This window comes from Aspergillus pseudotamarii (genome assembly GCF_009193445.1).
Source record: "Aspergillus pseudotamarii strain CBS 117625 unplaced genomic scaffold BDV38scaffold_13, whole genome shotgun sequence".
In the NCBI taxonomy this organism is placed as follows: Eukaryota; Fungi; Ascomycota; class Eurotiomycetes; order Eurotiales; family Aspergillaceae; genus Aspergillus; species Aspergillus pseudotamarii.
The window spans coordinates 378625-401403 of NW_022475027.1; the positions used below are offsets into that span (position 1 = coordinate 378625).

The 22779-nt window shown below is 48.7% G+C and overlaps 9 protein-coding genes across 9 annotated transcripts; 5 read left to right on the forward strand and 4 right to left on the reverse strand.

Annotated features, from left to right (window-relative positions):
* Positions 1–213: 213 nt before the first annotated feature.
* On the forward strand, positions 214–1527 carry BDV38DRAFT_290810 (uncharacterized protein; the record flags this gene model as incomplete). Its single annotated transcript, XM_032061574.1, has 4 exons — positions 214–515; positions 583–767; positions 931–1012; positions 1101–1527. The coding sequence occupies 4 exons, from the start codon at positions 214–216 to the stop codon at positions 1525–1527; spliced, it is 996 nt and encodes a 331-aa protein (XP_031916112.1).
* A 1442-nt stretch (positions 1528–2969) lies between these two features.
* Positions 2970–3735, forward strand: BDV38DRAFT_280520 (DUF3455 domain-containing protein; the record flags this gene model as incomplete). Its single annotated transcript, XM_032059325.1, has 2 exons — positions 2970–3575; positions 3628–3735. 2 exons carry the CDS (start codon positions 2970–2972, stop codon positions 3733–3735), a joined length of 714 nt encoding a protein of 237 aa, XP_031916113.1.
* A 223-nt stretch (positions 3736–3958) lies between these two features.
* Positions 3959–4614, reverse strand: BDV38DRAFT_240901 (Ldh family oxidoreductase). Its single transcript, XM_032053951.1, has one exon. It carries the CDS (start codon positions 4571–4573, stop codon positions 3989–3991), a length of 585 nt encoding a protein of 194 aa, XP_031916114.1. The 5' UTR covers positions 4574–4614; the 3' UTR covers positions 3959–3988.
* Positions 4597–5116, forward strand: BDV38DRAFT_240902 (uncharacterized protein; the record flags this gene model as incomplete). Its single annotated transcript, XM_032053952.1, has 1 exon — positions 4597–5116. Exon 1 carries the CDS (start codon positions 4716–4718, stop codon positions 5112–5114), a length of 399 nt encoding a protein of 132 aa, XP_031916115.1. The 5' UTR covers positions 4597–4715.
* A 761-nt stretch (positions 5117–5877) lies between these two features.
* Positions 5878–7914, reverse strand: BDV38DRAFT_240903 (MFS transporter). Its single transcript, XM_032053953.1, has one exon. The coding sequence runs from the start codon at positions 7645–7647 to the stop codon at positions 5989–5991; it is 1659 nt and encodes a 552-aa protein (XP_031916116.1). The 5' UTR covers positions 7648–7914; the 3' UTR covers positions 5878–5988.
* A 2041-nt stretch (positions 7915–9955) lies between these two features.
* Positions 9956–11285, forward strand: BDV38DRAFT_35960 (SAP domain-containing protein). Its single transcript, XM_032063219.1, has one exon. It carries the CDS (start codon positions 10229–10231, stop codon positions 11147–11149), a length of 921 nt encoding a protein of 306 aa, XP_031916117.1. The 5' UTR covers positions 9956–10228; the 3' UTR covers positions 11150–11285.
* Positions 11286–13601: 2316 nt separating this feature from the next.
* On the forward strand, positions 13602–19278 carry BDV38DRAFT_36039 (uncharacterized protein). Its single transcript, XM_032063221.1, has 2 exons — positions 13602–14073; positions 14128–19278. The coding sequence occupies exon 2, from the start codon at positions 14250–14252 to the stop codon at positions 18900–18902; it is 4653 nt and encodes a 1550-aa protein (XP_031916118.1). The 5' UTR covers positions 13602–14073; positions 14128–14249; the 3' UTR covers positions 18903–19278.
* Positions 19279–19436: 158 nt separating this feature from the next.
* On the reverse strand, positions 19437–21322 carry BDV38DRAFT_36000 (putative mitochondrial carrier protein). Its single transcript, XM_032063220.1, has 2 exons — positions 21145–21322; positions 19437–21078 (listed from the first exon to the last, which is right to left on the reverse strand). Exons 1-2 carry the CDS (start codon positions 21178–21180, stop codon positions 19654–19656), a joined length of 1461 nt encoding a protein of 486 aa, XP_031916119.1. The 5' UTR covers positions 21181–21322; the 3' UTR covers positions 19437–19653.
* A 465-nt stretch (positions 21323–21787) lies between these two features.
* BDV38DRAFT_36107 (histone H4) lies at positions 21788–22518 on the reverse strand. Its single transcript, XM_032063222.1, has 2 exons — positions 22263–22518; positions 21788–22196 (listed from the first exon to the last, which is right to left on the reverse strand). Exons 1-2 carry the CDS (start codon positions 22327–22329, stop codon positions 21895–21897), a joined length of 369 nt encoding a protein of 122 aa, XP_031916120.1. The 5' UTR covers positions 22330–22518; the 3' UTR covers positions 21788–21894.
* Positions 22519–22779: the final 261 nt, after the last annotated feature.

The window sequence follows — 22779 nt, forward strand, 5'->3', positions numbered from 1 at the left end:
CCCAGTCTAACACTTCTAGTGAACCCTAAAGAATTAAGTTTTCGTATTGGAATCCTGAAACTGGGTCTCTGCACGGAGGTGAGTGTGAAAAATGGTGAAAAACCGAGGCCAACCGGGAGTTGCGATCTGTTCATATAGGATCGCACCAGGTTCGGCTGCTGAACTCGATCGCATTCAACACAGCCGACATGATGCTCAAGTGATAGAGCTACCATGGACGACGCGACTCTGGTGTCTCTATGGGTTCTCACCTGGTGTGCGGTCGGGTTAATCTCGATACGCTTGGTGATGCGGAAAATTCGTGGGAAAGCATTTGTCTTGGGTGATTATCTGTCGCTCTGTGCGATTCTCTGTGCATTGATCCGGCTGGCGCTCGTCCATGTCATTATTATCTGGGGCACAAATAACATGTCGCCTGGACTTCGATATTCGCACCACTTCACCCCGGAGGAGATCTACCGTCGAGAAACCGCGAGCAAGTTCACCTTGGTTAATCGAGTCTTCTACAACACATAGTACGCACATGAATTTTTAATCTGTTGAACAAAAAAGAACCCCGGCAGCTGACGCCAGGAATCTCAGTCTCTGGCTTCAGAAGTTCATCTTGCTCGACACGTACCGTCATTTGCTTCGAAACCTCAGCTGGGAACGCATAACCCTGGGCACATATGTCGTCATATTTGCGGCCACCTACGTGACAGTTCAGATTGTGACCTTCACGGAATGCGACCCTTTCGACCATTACTGGATTGTGCTGCCAGACCCTGGTGCGTGCGCCCTATTGCCTTGGACATCCGGGATCGCTCACTAACGAAGACCGATAGGACTCTGCTCTCGAGCACAGCTACAGCTGATTGTTCTAGGTGGGTACACTCAAGTTGATGTTTTCTCCGGCAAGAGAGAGGCTAATAGCTTGTGGGGTGATTAAAGGCGTCCTAAACATCGTTACGGATCTGATGTTGATCGTTTTGCCGGTCCCACTATTGGTCAAGGTCAAAAGGCCTTTAATGGAGTAAGAGCATTTTTTGATCACGTCAAGGATTACGTGCTTTGGCAACGGGTTCTTGTTAACCTCACCTACTGACCACGGCAAATATCAGGAAACTACAACTCGCGGCCCTTTTCGCTGTTGGCTTTTTCATCGTCGTGATTACCGTCATCCGTCTTCCTCAAAATGCCCAACATTCCACAGCGCAGGTGAACCGTACAACCTGGGCATCTGTGGAGCTTTTTGCCGCGGCAATTGTAGCTAATGCCCCAGTTTTATACGGGTTCTACCGTGGAGAGCGGGAAGCATCTCGGTCAAGGACCACCGAAGGAACGACTCGGCAGCAGTCATCCCTAGGACGCGGAGGAACGGTCTCACGAGACCCGGAGTTGGAGATGCAGCCAATTCCAGGAGGCCACCTCCGACAAACTTCCATGCTCGGCTCTAAGCGTCGCTCACGACCCATGAACGGCTATACGGAACTCGATGAGGGTAGTAGTGGCCATCTGGTTAAAGAGACCAAGGATGACGAGATTTAACGACGCCCCTGTACTACTGCAGAAACGTTTGATATTCAGGATAGTGCAGCCTTAGAGGAGGGGGTGTGTTTTATGCTATTGGCTATTTAGAACACATTGTCATGACATATTATCAACTTATAATTAGATACCAGTTCAATCGAGCTTTGATACCCTTACAGACGGTGGAGTGCTAGATAACACTATTCACAGATATCTACACTGAGGTTTACCGAACATACGGTTTTTCTGACATGCAAAAGTTCTAACTGGTGTCATGAGGCATGCACACTGTAACAGCTAGCTATGCAGGTCAGCGGAAGTAGAAGCTCATAGGGTTGTGCCGTGCATCGATGAAACTCCGATGACTATCCTAGTCTGGTGACTTGTCTCTATCTCATGACCTGTTGTTAGAGAATATTCTACCTAAAGCGCTCCTTACACACTTGTCACTCAGTTTCTGTCTCAGTTGATTGGGATGGATTAGGTACGTTCTACCGAATGTCGAGCATCATTTCATGCGGGAGTTCACTTTCACTAAGCGCCTAGCAACAATAGATTCCCTTCTATCCGAGTCTACTAAGATAGGTAATTGTATCAATTTAATCCATGACACGTGTCGATGTACGGCGCTTAACAACCGTATGCGGTTGGTTATGTCTCCGGCATATTTTTTCATCCTGGCCAACATTCCAGCTCTTCACTGCGCCCTCTGATGGCTTTGCGGTGCATAAAACTTTATTATCAACCGGAATGGTGGGGCACATTTTCCTCGAGGTCTCATGCACGGCTCTTTATCGTTTATGAATTCTATACAAAGGCGAGGATCCGGCGGCTAATTCTGCTACCTGTAGGTCTCATACTTGCAATGTAGCAAAGTAAGAACAAAGAAACATTGTCGAAACGATACCGAGGGGTTCAATTAACTCAGCTAAAGGGGTCTGATAGAAAATCAGAGTACAAAAACCTACAAAGAGCCAAAAAACTTGCTATCCTCACCGAGCGGCTGTAGAAGATGCGGTGTCTTGTGGTTAGCCTTGAAGGATTTCTGGCTTGGTAAGCTATTCGCGAGTGAGGGTCTATGTAAGGAGGCAGTGTACATATCCAACAGGTTCTATCAGATTCATGCCTCTCTATGGAACAGTATTTTGTAGAGCTTCTCACTAAAGTACTATCAAAGTTGAAGACCCGCCAAGGCATAAACTGTGAACTCCTCATTCACAATTACTTGATAAGGGATCTGAGAGGGTTTATGGAATGGTAATTATGAGCGAGTTGGATGTGTTAATGGGTCAGAGTGAATTCCTAAGCCCAGAAACACTATATATGAGGCGAGTATATCTCCGGCAATCCATGTTCCAAACAACTTCCCTACACTGCCAGCCCTGGGTCCTTCTCCACAAGCCTCAATATCCTGACTGTCACTTTCCTCTTCCTTCACGTTAAGCAACTTTCCATCCAATATGTTGCTCATCAACATACTCCTCTTCTGTCTTGCTATACTCCATGCCGAAGCCTCACCCTCCCTCCCCGACCTCACCACTACGTTCTCCCAGATCTCCTTCCATCTCGACAACGCCCACATTTCCAACTGCTCTCTCACCACCACCAACCTCCCGCCTCATAGATCGCTCCCTGGCCCCAGCCCAGGCCTCCATCTCAAATACGTGACGGTGGGCCGAGGAACCCAAAACTACACTTGCCAAGAAAACTCCAACACTACAGCGCCCCAGGCAGTGGGTGCCGTTGCAACGCTGCTCGATCTTTCCTGCTTGGCTGCGTTCAATCCAGCACTTCTTCACAACTTCACTCCTGTCGTGAGAGCAGTACACTCAGAGACACTACCATTCCTTGCCCTGCTTGGCAGCCAGCTCTCCTCGTCATCGACAAAATTCATCTTGGGAAAACATGAGTTTAATGCTGCCGGCCAGCCAGTTTTCGATCTGCAACTTGCTGGTGGGAGTGACTGGATGGCAACTAAAAAGAATGCTAGTAGCGGAGCACCCGACGATAGCACTATAAACGTGCCTTGGCTGAAGCTTACCTCCGTCAACGGAACTGGCATCAGGGTAAGTTGGGTATGTTTTGTCATTTGTAGATTGATGCTGATATGTTTCTCAGGAAGTTTACCGCCTGCATACTGTGGGAGGTCAGCCTCCAACTAATTGCCAAAATCGTAAGGGTACGTTTCAGGTGGAATATGCGGCCGAGTATTGGTTTTACGGTTGAAGAAGTATCTTCGTTTGGTTCTTGCTTTACCGGTTTGTGTTATGGAGGTCCTGGCTTTGCTATTCTATGTGCTGTACTTCATTTATCCTTGTTTACTGTTCATCACCGGTCGTTTATACCACTTGCTTAGTTATTATGCTACTATTGTGGTATTATTTGAATGACTGGAGACTATATCTTCATTAAAAATCCTAAAAATAGCCAGAGATGATGTTACAGATATGAAAGGCCTTGCAATATAAACCCAAGCAATCTATGACACGACAAGATGCTCCACCCCGACCTTATCCGCCTCCTTATTCAAAGCGTCAATTTCAGCCTGAACAAAAGGAATCCCCGACTTCACTCTCTCCTCACGCGTAATCTGTTCAATCTCCCCAGGATAGTAAATCCGGTCCACACCAGCCATCTTCTCAGATCCGACCACTCTCTGATAAAGATAATCCATACGCTCCTTGAAGTCGTCCAACCCCATAAACAGATCTGGCTTAATAGCCACCAAGAAATGGCCCACATCCGCAGGCTTCGACGGATCATAAGGGCCCGTAACATGTCCAGCAAACGCCGACCCCGACAAAACCCCAGAAAACACATCCATCATAACCGCCAACGCCGACCCCTTGGGACCGCCCATCGGCAACATAACGCCCTCCAATGCGCGATTGGGATCGTCCGTCTGTTTTCCCTCCCCATCCAACGCCCAATCGGCAGGGATCTTCTCCCCCCGCCGAGCAGCCTTGTAAATCTTGCCCCGCGCCGCAATCGAAGGCGCCATATCCAATATAAACGGCTTCTCCTTCCCAGCCGGCGCCCCACACGCCAAAGGCGAAACTCCCATCAACTTCTCCCTCCCGCCCCAAACCGGCAATGCAGGCGACGAGTTCGTAAATACAAGACTCATCATCCCCGCATCCAACGCCTGCTGCACTATCCACGCCGACATGCCAAAATGATTCGAGTGCTTGACGGACACGAACCCGATGCCGTATTCGCGCGCCATCTCAATCGCCCGCGCCATCCCCATGTGCGCCGCCACGAACCCGAACCCATTCTGTCCGTCTATTTGCGCGACAACGGGCGTGATCTGGTTCAGGGCTGGCTGGGCCTTGGCGTCCAGCACGCCCTGCCGGATCCGTTCCATGTATGAGGGGATCCGGTTTATGCCGTGGGTGTCTACGCCTCGGAGGTCGGCTTGCACCAGGCATTTGCTGATTATTGTGGCGTTTTCGAGCGGCACGCCGTTTGCTGTGAGGACTTTTGTGGTGAAGGATTCTGCGTCCCCCGCGGCGATGTGTTTCTTTTCTTGTTGGGGGTCCATATTGTTATGGGCTTTTGTCTTCTTAAATACAATGGAGTTGATTGTAGTGAGTTTTGATTGAGGTGGATTGGTTTGAAGATTAGGTTATGTATAGTTGTTGGTCGTGTATGGTGATTATATAGTCATGGCTTTTCCCTTCGGCTGTTCCGCTTCGGATCTGCCCCGCGTCTCTTTTTTTGGGGGGAAGATTTGCGGATCTTGTCCGAGATGCGGAGAACATCCGCTTCGAACCTTAGTCATATGGGAAGTACATTGTTTTACTTTATATCTCTCTCTTTTATTCCTGCATGATTGTTGGATATAAGGAGGGACATCAATTGGACGAGGGGTGACGTGTACGGCTAATTGGAGATGGTCTACATCGCTGTCTGGGATGTATAAAAGTTTATGATACTCTACGCTTGTTAGCAAAATATATATCGAGCGCCTTGTAATGATAATGTACAGGATATAAATAATGAACAGCCTGCATTAATTTTACATCTATATTGGGGTATTCACGATGGCATAAATGTATACTAGGTACGCGTTGCAATGATTTTATCATGGACAATTAGCTAAAACTCCCGGGAGATTGAAGTATATCAGAGTCCTATCGTCATGGCACTCGGGACTACATAATGGTAACCTTCATTATTTTCTCAGCAAGAACCAGATATATATGTTCCAGGTCTTCTCGATATTTCAGTATATTGATGCCTTGCCTTGTGACGAGAAACACTACAGAGCGGTCTATAGAAAAAAAGTAGGAAGAAGACTAAAGTACGTCATTGACCTATATCTATTCATTCGGTCTAATCTAAACTTTTGTCTAAAAGCATGGTCTCTAGTACCCATGGTCTATATACATATGTGCAAACAACTTTTCTATACGCCTATACAATTAATAATGTAGTCTTAAGAGGCCAGCTCTTGTCGGCAGATATAACAGCTGCCTATTTTGTTTCTGCAGTAGACTTCTCACTCGCCTGCACGGCCGGTTGCTTGGTCTCCGTGTTGGTACTGTTTGCCGCATTCTCTTGCAACTTTTGCATGTATTGGAACGATTCGGCGGAATACTTGCACCGCTTGCGAATACCAGCACCATAACGGTAAAACAAAAAGGGAGCGGGCGTGCACAGCAGCGACAGAAATGCAGGAATAGACGGCCCCCAATGGATACCGACGCCGTCGTAGATGTATCCCGTAATAAGGGGGAAGATGGCACCGAATATCGATCGGAGGATGGTGTTGGCAGCCAGCACAGACGCTGCGTAGATGGTGTACGAGTCGATCAGGTAGTTCATGACGCCGAGATAGATGAGAATGACGCCAAAGCCGAATGGTGCCGTGCCGATGATACTCACGATCCAGTGGATAGAAGGGTAGTCCGTCCAGGCGAACCAGAACTGGCTAATCGGGATGGCTATAGCACCGACCATGCACTGGAGGAGTCGGGCTTCTGGAGGTGCGAAGCCACCGAGTCGGTCCTGGATCTTCATAAAGTGCATGTTGGCGGGAAGAGTGAAGATGATGCCAATTATCATGCCAACCATGATTCCGAGGAAGGCTAGGCCTCCAACTCCGGGGTTCCAGCCTCGACCCTGCTCATATACAATGGGAAATCCGGCGAAGAACATATATAGTGTACCGTAGATGATGGCGATATAGATGGCGAAGAGGAGGACAATAGGCTCTGTGAAAAGCAGCACCAATGGCCTGGAGAGGGACCTTCTAAGCAAGGCACTAAGCGTCACTTTGCCTTTGTCAAGCTCAATCTTACTACGGTAGACCTTGCCTGTGACGTGGGACAGGCGCTCAGCGCGTTGCCGTAATAGAAGAGGCGCGTAGGTCTCCGGAACTGCGAGGGCCATCATGATCCATACGAGTCCTCCAGAAGCCGCTAGAAAGCCTTCCACCCATCTCCAGCCAGCGTTCATACTCAGGAAGCCGCCGATGATTGGGCCGAGGGCAGGCCCTAAGAAGGGTGCAGCAGCGTACAAACTGAGCGCTAAACCACGCTGGCGAGCTGTAAACATATCAGATATCGTGCCTCCAGCATTGGTCAATGGTGCAGATCCAAATGCACCTGCGAAGAAGCGCAGGATCACTAGTGACCAGATATTCTGAGCGCCGGCACAGCCAGCTGAAAATGCAGCCATGGCCAGGAAACTGGCAAAGAAGGGTCTCTGGCGTCCGAAGACCTCACTAATGGGTGCCCACAGTAAGGGACCCACTGCGAACCCTAGGACAAACAGTGATAGTCCCAGCGTCGCTACCTCCGTGCTGACATCGAATGATGTCACAATACTCCCAACACTGCCGCTGTATGCAGACGATGTCAAGGCGACAATCATTGTTGAAAACGCGACGACCAGGGTGATGGTCAATTTCCTGGAAAAATCGAAAAGCTGGGGATTGCGGGAGTCGTTTGGAATCCAGGACACGACATATGGATCCTCCTCCGTTCCTGAACCGGGGTAGTCAAAGTGGAGGACATCGTGGGTGATGGCACCTTGATCGATGAGCATGCGAAAATAAGGGATCTTGCGTCGGTACACCCCCGGCGGGAGGACCTTTTCGTTCGGATTGCTTTCTATGTCTCGGGCTGTCATTTTGTGCTTATGTACCGCAAATAATTAATTCAAAGATGTTATCTTGGATAAAAAGTCATGCGATTGTCAGGAGTATCAAGATAGATTAGGTAAACAAGAACACATGTAAAGCTAGAGAATGTGAGAAGATACTCTATATTGATAATCAGTCGTAGGTAGAAGTAGATGACTTCTTTGATGAGAAGTGAGTAATTGCCTCCATTTCAGTGGGGGGTCTCAAGTATTACTAGTTATGTCTTATCAATGCAACGCAACAGGTCAAAAAAATCGGCAGAGCTACATCTTGTATCGGACAGGGGGATTTTCAAGAGCTATATCGGAAACCTTGAAAAAGATATCAAAAACCTAGTATTATAAAAAAAAAAAAAAAACAAAAAAAAAAAAAAAAAAAAGAAAAGAAAAAGAAAAGTCACAACTGAACCGAAACGATCTTTGCGCGATGACCCACATTACAAGGTACGCAAGACTCGAAGACTCCAGGCATCCCATAATGTAAGGGGTTAACTTGACTTGCCATGCAGGGGTACCGAAACTCAAAACTCATAAATAGACTCCAAGGAGTTCTCGATTTGAATCTCCTTTCAAGTACCCGTTTCGAATCGAATCTGTCCATCTTTCACTCTCTTGATATGTAAACGACTGAAACGAAAGTGGAGCGAAAAGGCTTGCTTTGACTGTCAGATTAAAATCTTGATATCGGGTAATCGGCACGTGGGTCACTGGCTCGGGAACTCTTCCAGGGACTTACCGAGTTAAAGCTCGGCTAAACTAAAACTACAACTTCGATCATTTTAAGGTGGAGGTTATTACCAACCAGGGCTGGTGATCTTTATTTGGTGTGTGTCCAGATGATTGAGGCTGACGTTTCATCTGTTATGATTGTCAAACTCTTTTTGCTGCAGTAGATATATTAGTACGCACATTATGCAAGGTATGTACTAGTACGTTATGGTGGAAAAAGAATGTTTAGGGAATGCACTACCAGCCTTATATTAGCACAGGTGAAACAGGACCTGCCCTGATGTTCCAAACGTTAACTATATCTTGGACTGTCTGCAATTGATTCATGTGAACTGGTGAAGGGTGGTCCAAAACCCTAGTCATACTACCGTCTACACAGGTCTAGAAATGGAGCAACCAGGGAAACAGCTCTCGTGAACTCCGAGCTGGCTTCGGTTGATGTAGCATCTGACAGATGTAGACTCGATCTACTTGCTCTCATAACAGCCGACTTGGTGAATGCACTTGAGATTTTAGTGCTGACACCCAGTGCTGCATATTGTCGTTTGTTATAAGTCTACCGAAGGAGCTTTCAAGCTTACACTTTACTGGTAGATGCAGCAGAACCACTCCTAAGAAAATATTTGGCGCTCTTCCAGATCATAGATGATAACTAAACCTCTTAAGCGAAAACGATAATGACAACTTCATCTGTTCCATGAAACTGCAGATGCCTATGACCTACATACTCCTTCGGTCAAACAATCCCTTGGGCGCAACATATATAAAAATAATTTCGGAATAACAGATTTACAGCTTTGCTTAAACTTTCGTTCAACAAGGTGTCGACATTTGTAACTACTATCGGACCTCAATTGAATAATGGGCCTTTAGGGTGATGTCGCCTGTAAGTATCTCACAAGGACAAAGCTAATTATCATGAGCGTACAAGTGGCAGTGATGCGACGGCCACAATTATCCTGTCTTGTTCTTTAAGTAAGTTACAGTCACGGGGAGAATTTGGTACTCATGAATGTAGACCGTTGTTGTTTGGCAAAGCCATGATGAATGTCGCACAATGCTCATAGATCACATGACGATGATATCGGTGGCGCCGTGGCGCGGAGCATGGAGAGTTGCCACAGCCACGTCTCGGCTTGCCATGTCATCACTCTCTTTCCAGCTTCCCGCCTCGTTCAGCTACCCACATAGTGCTCCGATAAGCTCATATTCTCTATCCGAACGTATTGCGATCAATTTCATCATAGCAGTGCCTTCTGCGGTCCAGTTGGCAAACTGTTATTGGAGGCTATAAGCATGGTTCAAACTACGGAATCCTCCTGATGAGACACCGCCATCAACAGGAGCTAACCGGTCCTCGCGTAGCCCCTTCCTCTTTACTCAGTAATATTGTGTGACTACAGTAGAACTTATTCGGATGTTCAGCTTCGAGATCCCGTGTCTGAGGGAGTAACCAGGAATTCCTCCTCTCAGAAGACAGAAGGCCTGTCTGAGTGGTGAAATCTACACTAATTCACGTGACTATATATCCCGATTGGGAAGTCAGCCGCAGATAGGTCAGGTGTCCGCTACCGCGTCAACGCGACGTTTCTACCAAGAGCTCGGTTCCATTTTGCCCTCTGGCTACACCATCTATTAACTTTTCAGTACCAATCCGAATCAACGATACTACTTGTCGCATGATCGCATGACTGCTGGCGAATAATATATTATTTATCAATCCCGCGCGCTGAACCCGCGCCATCCGCTCATCTCCTCCGTCGCCCAGTGGTTGTCGCGCCCAACGAATCGCCGCTCTTCTCCGAACGTTATCGACCATTGACGATCCATTTCATCAAAAATGGCCACCGACTACAGCAAGAAGACTAATGCCGAGCTAGTGGAGATCCTCAAGTCTCGCTCCTTGCCTCACACTGGTAAGAAGGCGGAGATGGTTGCCCGCCTCCAGGAGGATGACAACAGCAAGGCGCAGACTGCAGCGCCAGCAGCAAAAGCCGATAACGCAGAAGATGTGATTGACTGGGAGGACGATGATGTGCCTGCCGCAGATGCTGCTGCAGCGAAGCCGTCAACGGAGGCTGGTGCTACTGCGATCGCTGCAGGTGGCCAGGGCGCTGTTTCTAACCCGACCGTTGTTCCGAACCAGCAGCAAGACACCAACCCCGCCACTACAAATGATCTTAAGGTAGAATCTAATGGGGATGCTGCCCCTACTGTACAAGAGGGAACGGAGGCAGCACCTGCTGAGGCCGCCGAGACGACTGAGGCAGCTCCGGCTGAGGAGAAGCCAGCGCCCGATTACTCCATGGGCCTTTCCGTTACCGACATGGAAGAGGAATTGAAGAAGCGTAAGGCTCGTGCCGAAAAATTTGGCATTACTGAAGACTCGAAGACCGCAATCGAAGAAGCGGAGAGAAAACTTGAGAGGGCTAAACGGTTTGGTGCTGCTCCTGAGGAACCGGCTGCAACCGGAGTTAGCAAATTGGACCAGGCACTTCCCAGCGAGAAGGCCCGCAAGAGGGGTCGCGGCGAGAATGATCAAGGCAAGCGGGGAGGCAAACGACGGGATTTCGGTGGGAGGAACAGGAATCAGAACCAGAACCAGAACCAGAACCAGAACCAGAACCGGCGACGGGGTCAGGGTAACCGTAACCAAGGTCAAAACCAACGCAGCAATGAGAAGCCTGCCAGCAGCGGCTTGAGTGAGAAGGATAGGCTCGCTATGGAGGCTAGGAAGAAGCGATTTGGGGCTGCTGCGTGATTAGATCCATGTTTCATTACCACTTCTACTTGTTTTTCTAAACCTGGCGCGATTTCATAGGCGTTTTGAGGGAATCATTACTGTGGAATCTTAGTATATGCATTTACCACATTACACGGAACGTCTATCTCCCTTGTTCCTTTTCTTGTTTTTCTTTTCTTTTGTTGAAAAGTCACCAGCAATGTGGGGGTCAACCTGAATAGCTATTACTAGTAATACGAGACACTCGTACTACTTGCAGAGTACGTACATACAAGTGAGCGTGCTACTAATTAGACAAATATGGCGAGCCGGGTTCGAAACCCGTAATAGGCAGACGGATCTATAGGAAGGATAGAGACAATGTAACTAGATTGGGAGCATGGACCGATCAGCGTCACAGACATATGTAGTACCTTATCTGTATATTTTCTTTTTCTTCTTTCTCCCCCCTTTCTCCCGTAGCATGCCATATGCTTGTCCTACGTTATCATGTTGGGAGTCAAACTCGTGGAAGTGGCGGAATACACGAGTCAGCTGAAAAGTGCAGGACGGATTCCGTTCCTGCAGCAAACCAGCGCCCACTTCGCTCGGAATAGTATGTCAACTAATTTCCTGGTCGGATCTGATCGACAACTCGCCAAGTGCGCAGAATGATCGCTATTGCAGAAGGACAGAAGTACAGGTTTGGTCTTTACTTCAACTACTCTCTTTAGTCTGCCTGAACGTTCACGTTGGATTCCCTCTGTCAACCAGTCCGATCACGCAGGCTGGGCCAACATCTCGAGATTTTCTACGCCGATCCGTGATTGGTATTTGGAATATTTGTCTAGACTCCCGTACTTGCTGCGGCACAGCGACATTGTTTTCACACCCGTTAAAGCATGTTCAAATTTACCGCCGTCCCCACAGGGGCCGGAAGTATCACGGAGGCCTCTGCTTTGGTCTGGCGAATCTCTCACCGCAGTTGCCTTTTGCCCATGGGTGCTAAGCCTGGCGGATTGAACCCATGTCGCCTCGCGCGTGCCCGTCAGGCCGTCTTCCGTCAATCAGGATCGCCCATGGCTGGTTCTCCATTTAGCGGCGGATCAAGGACCCACGGCTCAGCGTCCCCACACACAAAGGATACATACAGGACGGGGCGATTTTTCACTTGGGGCCCAGCCTAATTGACTCCGGGGTCTCAGCTTCTTTGTCCGGGATGTCCTTTCACGTCTATGAGTGGCTCTTGTTTGTTATATTATGGAATTCTCTTGAGACCCATCCATTTGGCCCGTTTCGGCCGTGAACTGATCTGGCATCCCACGGATACGATGGAGAATAATTTGTGTGTATTCAAAGGTTCGCCCCGAACCCTTCGGCGTACCAGAGAGTAGAATCTATGGTTATGGTTGACGGGAAAGCAAAAGCTACGCCAATATCTGACAGACATAGAGCACTCTGGCACTTGGGTATGGTCGATTTTCAGAATGCATCTTGGATAGAGCTGTATAGAGAGAAGACGGTGGGCGAGAAGCCCATCTCGTTAAAGTACGAAACGGCTCGTGTAGGAATTGTAAATTGTCATGTTGAACAAGGCAAAAAAGAGCGTCGTACATGCATGATGATGATCGTTTAGTGTTGTTCGGCCTCGCCGGGGGGACGATCGCAAGTCACTGACCACCACCTGACTTGGGGACCATCCATTACTAAGAAAAGAAATTCTTCGTAAGAAATTGTCCGAATTCCATCCTATCACAGCTTGTATACCGACACACAGACCAAATAGAGCTCTAGACTACTGCAGCACCGCATTACCAACAGATTTGCTGATGTCTGCATCTGCCATCTGGGCGTCTGCTTAACGAGGGGCTTTTGGCGAAAGTGCCGATTGCGCATACGACGGTCTTTTCCGCTATCTCACGCCACTCAACCCCATTCCAACCTGTCAACTGCCATGTTCCAGTGTATCCAATCCGCTGAGACAATAATGCTTACCAGTCGGGACAAACTGACTGGGTCCCTGTACTAGACCTGTCCTTGACTTCTGTTCTCCTGTCGTGCACGTTCCTTTTACGGTTGACGGCGATCCACTTCCAGTCGGGGGTCGTGTTTTAAGAGGAAATCTACACTATTGTTACCTTTCTTGTCGATTCTTGGCGATTCTAAATTATCCAAGGCATAAAACAATCGCTAACAGAAACAAAGTTACCCGTCCTCGCACCAATAGTCTCCCCGGTCACATCTGTGCTCAACAACGGGTCCGATGTCGATCGCACAGAGCCATCCTGGATTTCTCTCTGCGCTCTCTATATGGGTACTTAGTCTGCGAATAGAAACCATGTCTCCCCGCTGTGCCGGGCTGTCTTGTTATGGTCCAAATTAGCGCTGGGCACATTCTTGAACTTGAAAAGTCCAGATTGTCCCAAGGCTCCTCGCTCCATGATCTAAATTCGGCTTGTTAAAATTCTTTCTCACATTTTTCTTTCTTTTACTTCTTGCACAGCTGGTCTCTGTGTCAACGTTACTAAATTACTATTAACTTCTATCGCCCTTTTTTAAACAATTATCCTCTGACGTGGTCGTGCAGACACAGCTCCTAACAGTCAACAACTTTGCATTGCATGTTAGCCACAGTGGGCTGTGGCGGAGTACATGCAAGCTGTCCGGTCCTTCTTTAAAATAATAAAAAAAGAAATTCACCGCTCTTAAGTACTTCGTTATCCTGGATATTATTACATCACTATCTCCTCTCGTATAGAGAAGAGGTCACCGAGGTTTTTGACAAAGTTACCTTCGCTCTACTTTGCTTGCTCTTCTTTGGTGCTTATCTGTCCCACCAATAGATATTTCCCCCACGCGATTAATATTTATTTTCCCCCGACTTCTTACTATACAACCCGTTCAAACATGCTGACACGGGTGCATTGATTGCTGGCAAACTTTTCTAGTCTTGATGATGGAAGGTAGGTAAATATCGGCTTCCATACCGCATCTTAGTGTGATGCTTACGTCGTTAGCGGTTCTATTAGAAGCGGTGATCATTATTTAGCCGGGATGATTCCATGGCCATACTGTATTTCACCCACGGTTGGATTATTAGTCTTCGGACTGGAGCTGGAAATTGGACTCAGGTAGCACCATGGCGTCGCACAAGTCTGAGAGCGGTCGAATACCGCGGTTAAAGGACCTTGCGTCCCAGTCGCGAAACGCACCACTGCCTGGTATCAATGCATCGGCGAGAGTTTCTAATTCCTCAATTTCGCTGTCATCAGCACTGCGCATGACAAGACCCACAAACATTAGATCCGGGGCCAACAAGGGGTCATCTCTATCCCACACCGATTCAGGTCATCCTGTAGCACCATCGAAGCCTTCTAAAATACCCTCTACGCACAATGCTCGCTCGTTGTTACCTCCACGAGCAGCTACGCATCCGCTGTCATCAGTAGCTCGCTCTACCTCAAGTGTGTTAAATACTGAACGAGGACCACCGCTACGGGTAAACACTGAGACACCTTCGAACCCACTGGCTGTTGATTATCAACAGCCTGTCCGTGGTAAACCCCGGAATGTTCTTCGGAGGAAGGCACCGACTATTGGTCGACACACTGGGAATAACAAGTCAATCATCGAGACGACAAAGCCAGAAAAGCTAAATGTTATGATTCCAGATACTACCTCTCCGGACCAAGTCATGGATGGAAGTTCTCCACCCCCGCGGTATCAAACCGAGTCGATAAAGGAAACACTTTCGCCATACATACCTCAGGATACAACTGTGGGAAGAACCCCCGAACAGCATGCTCACAATGGACCAAAGGAGCTTGCAAGTCTACGAACTACTATCAATACGCAAAACCTACCTCCTCCAACGCCTATATTTGCCTCAGCCAGTAGTCCATCAACAAGATACTCTGGCTCCCCAGGTATGTGGAGTAGGACATCTACACCCACATCCTTATCTTCCTATTCCCCAGGAATTGTACAACCGGTTAAGGTCGTACCCCGTATCAGACAACCAAGCCCATCTCAAACCAGACTTCCTGTATCGTCGCGGCAGGTGCAACAAATATCGCAAGAACATTCAGTCCAGCCGAGGGCTAACAAATCCTCTGGTTCCGTCCCAGAGCCGAGCGCAAACTCTTGTAAAAGCGGAAGTCAGGATTCTGCAGTGAAAGGATTGACGGTGGATACTTCCACTGTTTCTGACAGCCTTTCCCCTAGGAAAACAGTCGCCAAGTCTTGTCTCCCGAGGAAGAAACAAGAGAAGGCTGTCACAGAGTCAGGCTCCTCAAGCCAAGAGACCTCCCAAGCTATTCGGTCACCTGAGAGCACTAAAGCAAATGGGGCCCAGGAAATTGAAAGCAATGTTACGCAGATACCAGCACGGCCAAGTAGGGAGGGAACACATATGTTGCAGGTGGAGCCATCACCCGTTGTCCGAAGTAACCTGTCACCTGACACAGTGACAAGCCATAAAAGACGTCCATCAGTGGAAAGCTCATTCTCTTCTGAGAGACTTCCTCCAGGCTCCATTCAATCGGCGTCAACTTCAGTGGATTCACTACCGTCGAGGAGTCCTTCTCAACTGCCTTCCCGTCTGTCACCTGAGCTTTCAAGAAAACCTCCAGGGACCTCAATAGGACAAACAAAGGCGCGACCGACACCTCAGACACCGACAAGCCCATCCAAGAGTCGAAGATTTGGGCTGTTCACCAAGAAGTCCAAGCCAGAATTGGAAGCACAATCGTCTGAAGGAAGTCGCACAGCTCGAAAAGGCCCATCTGCGGGAACAGGGCACGAAGGATACGGCAAGTACGCACAACGCGGTCGAAGGACAAGCGTCACCAGTAGCGGGTCTAGGACAAGATCAACCAGCACAGTGAGAAGTGCATCTAGGTCTGTTTCTAGTAAAGGCAGTATGAGCAGTCGCCCAGAAATGGAACTCGATGATTTCTTGCTTGATCGTCTCGAACCTGTCTTTATCAATGGCGGAGGTGTTGATGGTGCGACATTGGCTCGAACACAGAGTGAGCAAAGCTCAAGTGGACTCAGTACAAGCTCTGCCACGAGCCTATCCCAGAAGGCCACAACCCCAAAGCCTTACGGCTATTCCACCGAGTCATTGACGTCTTCGACCAATACCATTGGTAGGCTTGAAAAGACCGGTCAGGAAACCACGCCAGAAAAGAACGTGCGGGCAGCCCCTGCATCTTTTCACCAGTCAAAGACTCGCAATACTGAAAATTTGGAGAAGCCAATCTCAAGTTCATATGTCGGTTCTGAGAGACCACAACCACGTGAAATTGGCTCTGGGCAATCTCGCCCAGGTGCTAGGGATTCACCAAATCCTGTGAAGACAAATGGGGCGACGAGTCAGTCAAATAAGTCACCCAGGAAAGGATTAGGTCTCAAATGGAATTTTTTCCAGAAAAGCCGCGACACTAAAAATGCCGAGAGTGAAGCTCCACTTCCACCTCCCCATCGTGTCCAAGCCACGGTATCGCCAGCAGCAGCAGCAGCAGCAGTTCGTCGGCCTATTGCGCATTATGCTTTGGTTGATGTTGACTCTGACACCTTGGAGGATATTATACGGAACGTTGAAGATTCACCACCAACTGAGGAGGAAAAGATAGATACTCCGGTGGAGATCCCAGCGGCCTTGAACATTAAGAGGCCTAGCGAATCTATTTTGCTGCCGTCCCCTCCTAAGCTGAACGGCGAATTCAAGGCTTCTACGAAAGTCTACTTCAATAGGGATCAGGTGTCTCCCAGCGCCCCAAATCTAGCCGAACCCCCGGAGGAGCAGCGCCAAACACGCCTTGCATCAGTTGGTCGGATACCACGTGTAGTCTCGAGAAGAGACAGGCAGCACAAACCGGCTTTTCAATCCTTCTCGAGGCCATTCAGTATGGCCGATTCTCCCTCGATCGCAGCTCCCGTGGCAACAACGCTATCTGACTACTCGCCGCCGGGCTTACCCGCCGCACTGGAGGCTCAAACAGGGGCGTATCATGGGAATCCGTCAAGCTTTGCCTTTGATTTTACTCAACCATTTGGCGACCCTACGGGCCGTAGTGTCTTGGACTTTCTTGCCGGACCTTACTCCTCGGACCAATTCTTGACATTCTATCCTAGAAAGGATTCAACGACGACCATAACAAGTTCAAGTGGCTCCGAGAGTCTAGCAGCAGTCACAGCTGTTATCCCGGAGCCTGAGTCTGCTTTAACTGAAGATGAAGTATGGGGAGAATATGATGACCTCATTGATCATGTTCTCTCTCCTGAAACTGCGAGGGCTCGTTGTCCAGGTGATTCAGAGGCGGATGAGAAGTTTGAACTGGCCGCTATGGCAAGTAGAGTTCTTCAAGCTGAACTCAACGGACTCTCCGATCGCCAGGCGTTTCCCACAGCTGCTGAGAATCCGGCTGTAGCACTCACTCCAGCATCTCCAACTTCAAGCACCGGGTCTTTCCACCTTAGGCGATCCAAGATTGCCCCAACTCTACACTCGTCGCTTGTGCCTTCTAGTCAACCCTCGTTTAGTGACATAATTGCCTGTTACCATAATGATGGAAGTGTAGAAAGCCTACATGAGGAGAACCACCACAATTTATCGACCCCATCCCTGTCCATTGAGCAGCAGTCCAGCTTCCTCACATCGCCTTCTTTGAATCCCTCACCAAGCTTCGAAACCTGTCGGCAACGGAATACAATTTTGTTTGATATCGCTGAGCGTGACCGAGAGGGACCGACAGCACAAACCAACATCAGATCGGGATCACTCATGACTAGTCGATGGTTGTCCTTCGGAAGGGTTCTATTCAGCCCTGCTCATAATCACATCAAAACCGGAGAGGAAGAGCGGATCCTAGTAGTGGATGGACTAGGAAACGATGACTGGTCGTTTTACTGTGCTTTGACATATCCTAATGCAGAAGTGTACAACCTGAACGATGCACCAACTCCCACAGCATCCAAACATCCAGACGCCTGGCAGCCGCCATCAAACCACCACACTATCCACCATGCAAGCCTTGAGGATCGGCTTCCATTTCCTAAACGATACTTCACAGTGACTGTTCTGCGCTTCCCCGCAGCATGCTCTGAATATGTTCAAGATAATATCATCTCAGAGTGCAAGCGTGTACTGCGCCCCGGGGGCTATATGGAGATGAGTCTACTCGATCTCGACATGGTGAACATGGGGATCCGCACCCGAAAGGCTGTCAGAAATCTGAAGGAGAGGACCTACCTAACAGACCCCAGTATCAGCCTCAAGCCTTCAAGCGACAGCATACAACGCCTTCTGGGACGACACGGGTTCGACAATCTACGACGCTGTATGGTACGGATTCCAGTCGCAGGAGTGATCGTGAGATCATCAGCCTCGTCCTCATCCACATCATCCTCGAATCCGTCCACATTAGCGGTGACAGCCACCTCCTCAACCGCACTGTCACATCCCTCCAACTCATCGATAGGTGCCCAGGCAAAAGCCCATAGCAAATCATCCTCCAACGACACCGACCTCTCCCTCGGCGATCTCCTTTCGGACCCATTCCCTTCCCCTTCCAACGACGAATCCATCCGGAAAATCGTCGCCAGAGTCGGTCGCTGGTGGTACACAAGGTGCTATGAGATACCCGTCCTAGCGAACGGCGACGCAGGCCTCAGCATCTGGTCCGATAAGAAGGTACTCCGCGAATGCCAGAAGCGAGGCACTGGGTTTCGGCTCTTGATCGCATATGCACAGAAGCCGAGCGAGAAACGCAGAACAGCAAGCGTTTAGACGGCGATTTTTGCCGCTCATGAAATCTCATGATAAATAACGACGGATTGACGATTTATGAATGAACTAATATATTCTCATTAATATTCTACGAACCGACATGACAGTGTTTCAGTTGTCACGAATATTACCGATAATTTACTATGCATACCGGCAACGGTCAGAGGAAGACAAAAACAGATTGTTATGATACCTTTTATTGTTTTGTTTCGTTTTATGTTCTGGTTTTATTTGTGACACAGATGATTTACGGGTTTCAAAGACATTGTATGTGTGCATATTGTTCTTCTGTCTGAGGACTGTTTGTTCTGCTTGCATACCTGGCGGCTGTCTGAACACCTATGGTTGATTTGTTCATCTAGCATCTTTACCTCCTGTTTTTGTATAGGAAAGTGTTCTGCGTTCCTGTTATTCGTTTGATGAAACGCTTCTTTTTACTTACTGAACTGCCTGGAGCAGTAATGGACTTGATAATAATCTAACATTGTACAACGGGAGATTCGTTTTACCAAGTAAGCGTACAAGGATAACGTGCTAAACCAGTAATACTACGAGAGAAAACCTACACGGTAGACGCATATACTGTATAATCTCCATGATGCTACTCCATGCTATTATTAATGATATATCGAGAAAACAAATACAACACAATGACATGAGCAGGCATTTAGCGCCGAATCGACTGCGCAAAATATCTATAATCTCGCTGAACGTCATCAACATACACAAAATAGTAAGATACAGGATGGAGCTACTCTTTTCCATACCTCTCCTTCTCCCAGAACCAATGGTATAAGCTCCTCCACTCGGTCGCTTCATCTTCCACATAATCTCCCACCAACTCAGCCGTCTCGTTTCCCTCCGGCAGGCCTAGTGTTGGGGAAACGGGGCCGCTAGAACTCATTTCGACAGCTACATTGCCCGCATTGTGATCAAGAACATTGGTATCCGTATCCTTGACTTTCTCTGCGAGGTCGCGGGCACCTTCCCGGGCAGCTTCGGCCCATTCCTCAGCTTGCTGGCGGGCTCGCTCGATCAATTCATCCGGTGTAGGGTATCGTCGCAAGGCAACGAGGAGAAGATAGTAGCTCTGTACAATGATGGAGTATACTGCGTCCTTTGCGAGCATGGTGAACCCGTGGGAGAAGAAGCCTTTGAGTACTTCGCCTGGTAGACCTGCGTAGAGAGCTTGGATGCCTTCCGTGCGGGCTATACTGACCACATTGGAAATGATGGGCGGTATCAATGACAGTCCATCGTCGGAGTCATCTTTCTCCCCGTTATTGGTTGAAGGGGTGAAGCTCGAGCTGGTAACTTGAGCTCGAGTCTTAGCCATGGAAATCGGATACGTGATTGATGACGCAGCCGACTTGCTGATAGCAGCTAACAGGAAGGTAGTAGCCGCGGACGGTTTTCCACGCTTGTCCCGTGGGAAAAGGCTATACTTTAAGAACTCATTCAGGAAAAATGTAATGGACGGGTTCAGCGTAAGGATAAGTGAAGCCGAATAACCTGACCAGAAACCTTTGATACCCTTCTCGGCTCGAATATGAGCAGCAATATCCCTAGTGCTGGCTGAAGACTTCGAGGTTTGCTTCCGCGCCACGATATTGGCCAACGGTGTTGTGAACAGTTTCGCAAACGCGCCCGCTAAAACACCGACGGCTAGTTCGTCCAATATAGGTAGAACTACATGCTTCCCGCCTTTCCGGGAGGGGCCATATCGCGCGTTAATCCTCCGCTGTCTGAAGAATCCGTACGCTAGGAAGAACAGGAATGAGTCGGCTACGGTTTTGATCGTGTCCTGGGCAAGACCGGTGTACAAGCTTCCAAGCCCCTCTTTGGCATAGATCTTGCGTGCCGCGTCTAGAATGTCGGTGTATTCTTTCTCGTCTTCTTCATTACTGTCCTCCGTGTCTTTGTCCTGTCCTTCCGTCTTTTCTTCTTCACTCTCTCCTTTAGTTTTTGCTGTCTTTTTGGGGCTGCATTGGTTCTGTGTTTGCAGCCGGGCAATAATAAGACTCAGCGGGTATGTAGCGACATTCGATATAGCCGCTCCCACGGCACCAGCTACTGCATTTCCCAGAGCTGGAAGTGCTGGGCCACGGAGGGCGGCCGTTTTCCAGTCTTTGTTCGGTCGGGGTTCTTCGTATCGCTGGTAAAGGGAGTAGGTATCCTGTAGGCCAATCAGTGTTTAGAAATGAGATCCCGTACGAAGTCAACAACGCCGGTGTCAGCATACCAACTCAGGATTATATGACACTGCGTACTCGGGCATTTTGTCCAGGAAAAATTGCAGTATCGGGATTCAGTCCAACTGGGGAAAGCTGTGATCAAAGTGGGGAATTATGCGGAGTACATGTAAAGGTCGATAATAATGCTCACGTCGCGGATTGTGGGATCAAGATTGAATACAGCGCAGCCGAGGATGGGCTCATATCGAAAAGATATGAAACAGAAATGGATCGAATCGTTATCATGCAATGTCCAGATGATTAGTATGTAGAGGTCTTCTCGTTAAACATCGGCCGAGGTTCAAAGCCTTGGATTGGCAATAACGTCATGCTCACGTGTGGCCCGTGCATGGAACAGTCGCGGCATGTGATCCAGGATGCAGCTGTGAATCTTCAATATTATTTTTGTCTACGAAATTTGAATCGAAAGTATATGTTACTAGGTAGTTTGATTGTTATTCCAATGAGTCTACAAAAAGTTCAACCCATTGCTCCCTCCAACCGAAACCGTACCGAGCCCGACAAATACCATCCTTCAGGATAAATGAAAAAGAAAACCGACCGTCCCAAAACCCCGTACCTAGTGGTAATCATGACACAGATTCCATGAAAAAGAAAATTGATTGAGAAACAAGTATCACACCGTAAAGCGCTCAGCACCTCCGTCCATTCGAGCCAGCGAGAATCGGTCGTGTGGCGACAACCGCCATTAAACGTCGGACGAGGAACAAAACAAAAAGAAATCGAAGGTCGGGCATTTAGCCACCGAAACCGTAGAGGGTGCGGCCTTGGCGCTTGAGGGCGTAGACCACGTCCAGCGAGGTGACGGTCTTACGCTTGGCGTGCTCGGTGTAGGTAACGGCATCACGAATAACAGACTCGAGGAAGGATTTAAGGACACCACGGGTCTCCTCATAGATCATGGCGGAGATACGCTTGACACCACCACGGCGAGCGAGACGACGGATGGCGGGCTTGGTGATACCCTGGATGTTGTCACGCAAGATCTTGCGGTGACGCTTGGCGCCACCTTTCCCGAGACCCTTACCACCTTTACCGCCTAAAGGAAATGGAAGTCAGCAAGAATTAACGACGGTTTGATGTAAGTAGGCTAGGGAGTGTCCACAGAAAGCCAGAGGGCGGATGGGATATTGGATACAAGGCACTGTCTGCCTCAGGCCATAACATGACATCACGTGCCCCAGGGGCGCATCATCAACTTGGATGCCGACGACGCTGAGAGAGTTTTCGAAGACTAAAGGAGAAGAACAGGAAAGTACTTACGTCCAGACATGTTGTCTAAAGTTCAAGTAGGATGAAAAGAGATGGAAATCGATGAGATATAGATGGTAACGGTGGGTTGTAGGGCGATAGACGCGACGCGTTGCGGGCCGGTTGCTGAAATCAGAGGTTGCAAGAAGAAGGGGGAAAAGAGCGTCAGAGAAGGCTTGGTAAAGAGAGGGGCTGTAGCTTATATAGCTTTTCCGGGCGGGCGGCAAGGGAAAGGGTGATTTCGCCTGAGAATTTCCCACAGGGTTAATGACTAATCGCAGGAGGATGCCCTGGGAGAGTCAAAAGCAATGCAGCGTGTTGATTGGCGGGTAGCGGGGGTGAAAATGGGCGTTATGAACGACCGCTTTCAA

Bases quoted from the DNA above. Each gene is read 5' to 3' on its own strand.
- BDV38DRAFT_240901 (XM_032053951.1), bottom strand. From the start codon at position 4,573: ATGGGAGTTTCGCCTTTGGCGTGTGGGGCGCCGGCTGGGAAGGAGAAG.
- BDV38DRAFT_240903 (XM_032053953.1), bottom strand. From the start codon at position 7,647: ATGACAGCCCGAGACATAGAAAGCAATCCGAACGAAAAGGTCCTCCCG.
- BDV38DRAFT_35960 (XM_032063219.1), top strand. From the start codon at position 10,229: ATGGCCACCGACTACAGCAAGAAGACTAATGCCGAGCTAGTGGAGATC.
- BDV38DRAFT_36039 (XM_032063221.1), top strand. From the start codon at position 14,250: ATGGCGTCGCACAAGTCTGAGAGCGGTCGAATACCGCGGTTAAAGGAC.
- BDV38DRAFT_36000 (XM_032063220.1), bottom strand. From the start codon at position 21,180: ATGCCCGAGTACGCAGTGTCATATAATCCTGAGTTG. The intron at 21,079-21,144 runs GTATGCTGACAC...ATTGGCCTACAG, and splicing joins TGTCATATAATCCTGAGTTG to GATACCTACTCCCTTTACCA.
- BDV38DRAFT_36107 (XM_032063222.1), bottom strand. From the start codon at position 22,329: ATGTCATGTTATGGCCTGAGGCAGACAGTGCCTTGTATCCAATATCCC. The intron at 22,197-22,262 runs GTGGACACTCCC...CATTTCCTTTAG, and splicing joins CATCCGCCCTCTGGCTTTCT to GCGGTAAAGGTGGTAAGGGT.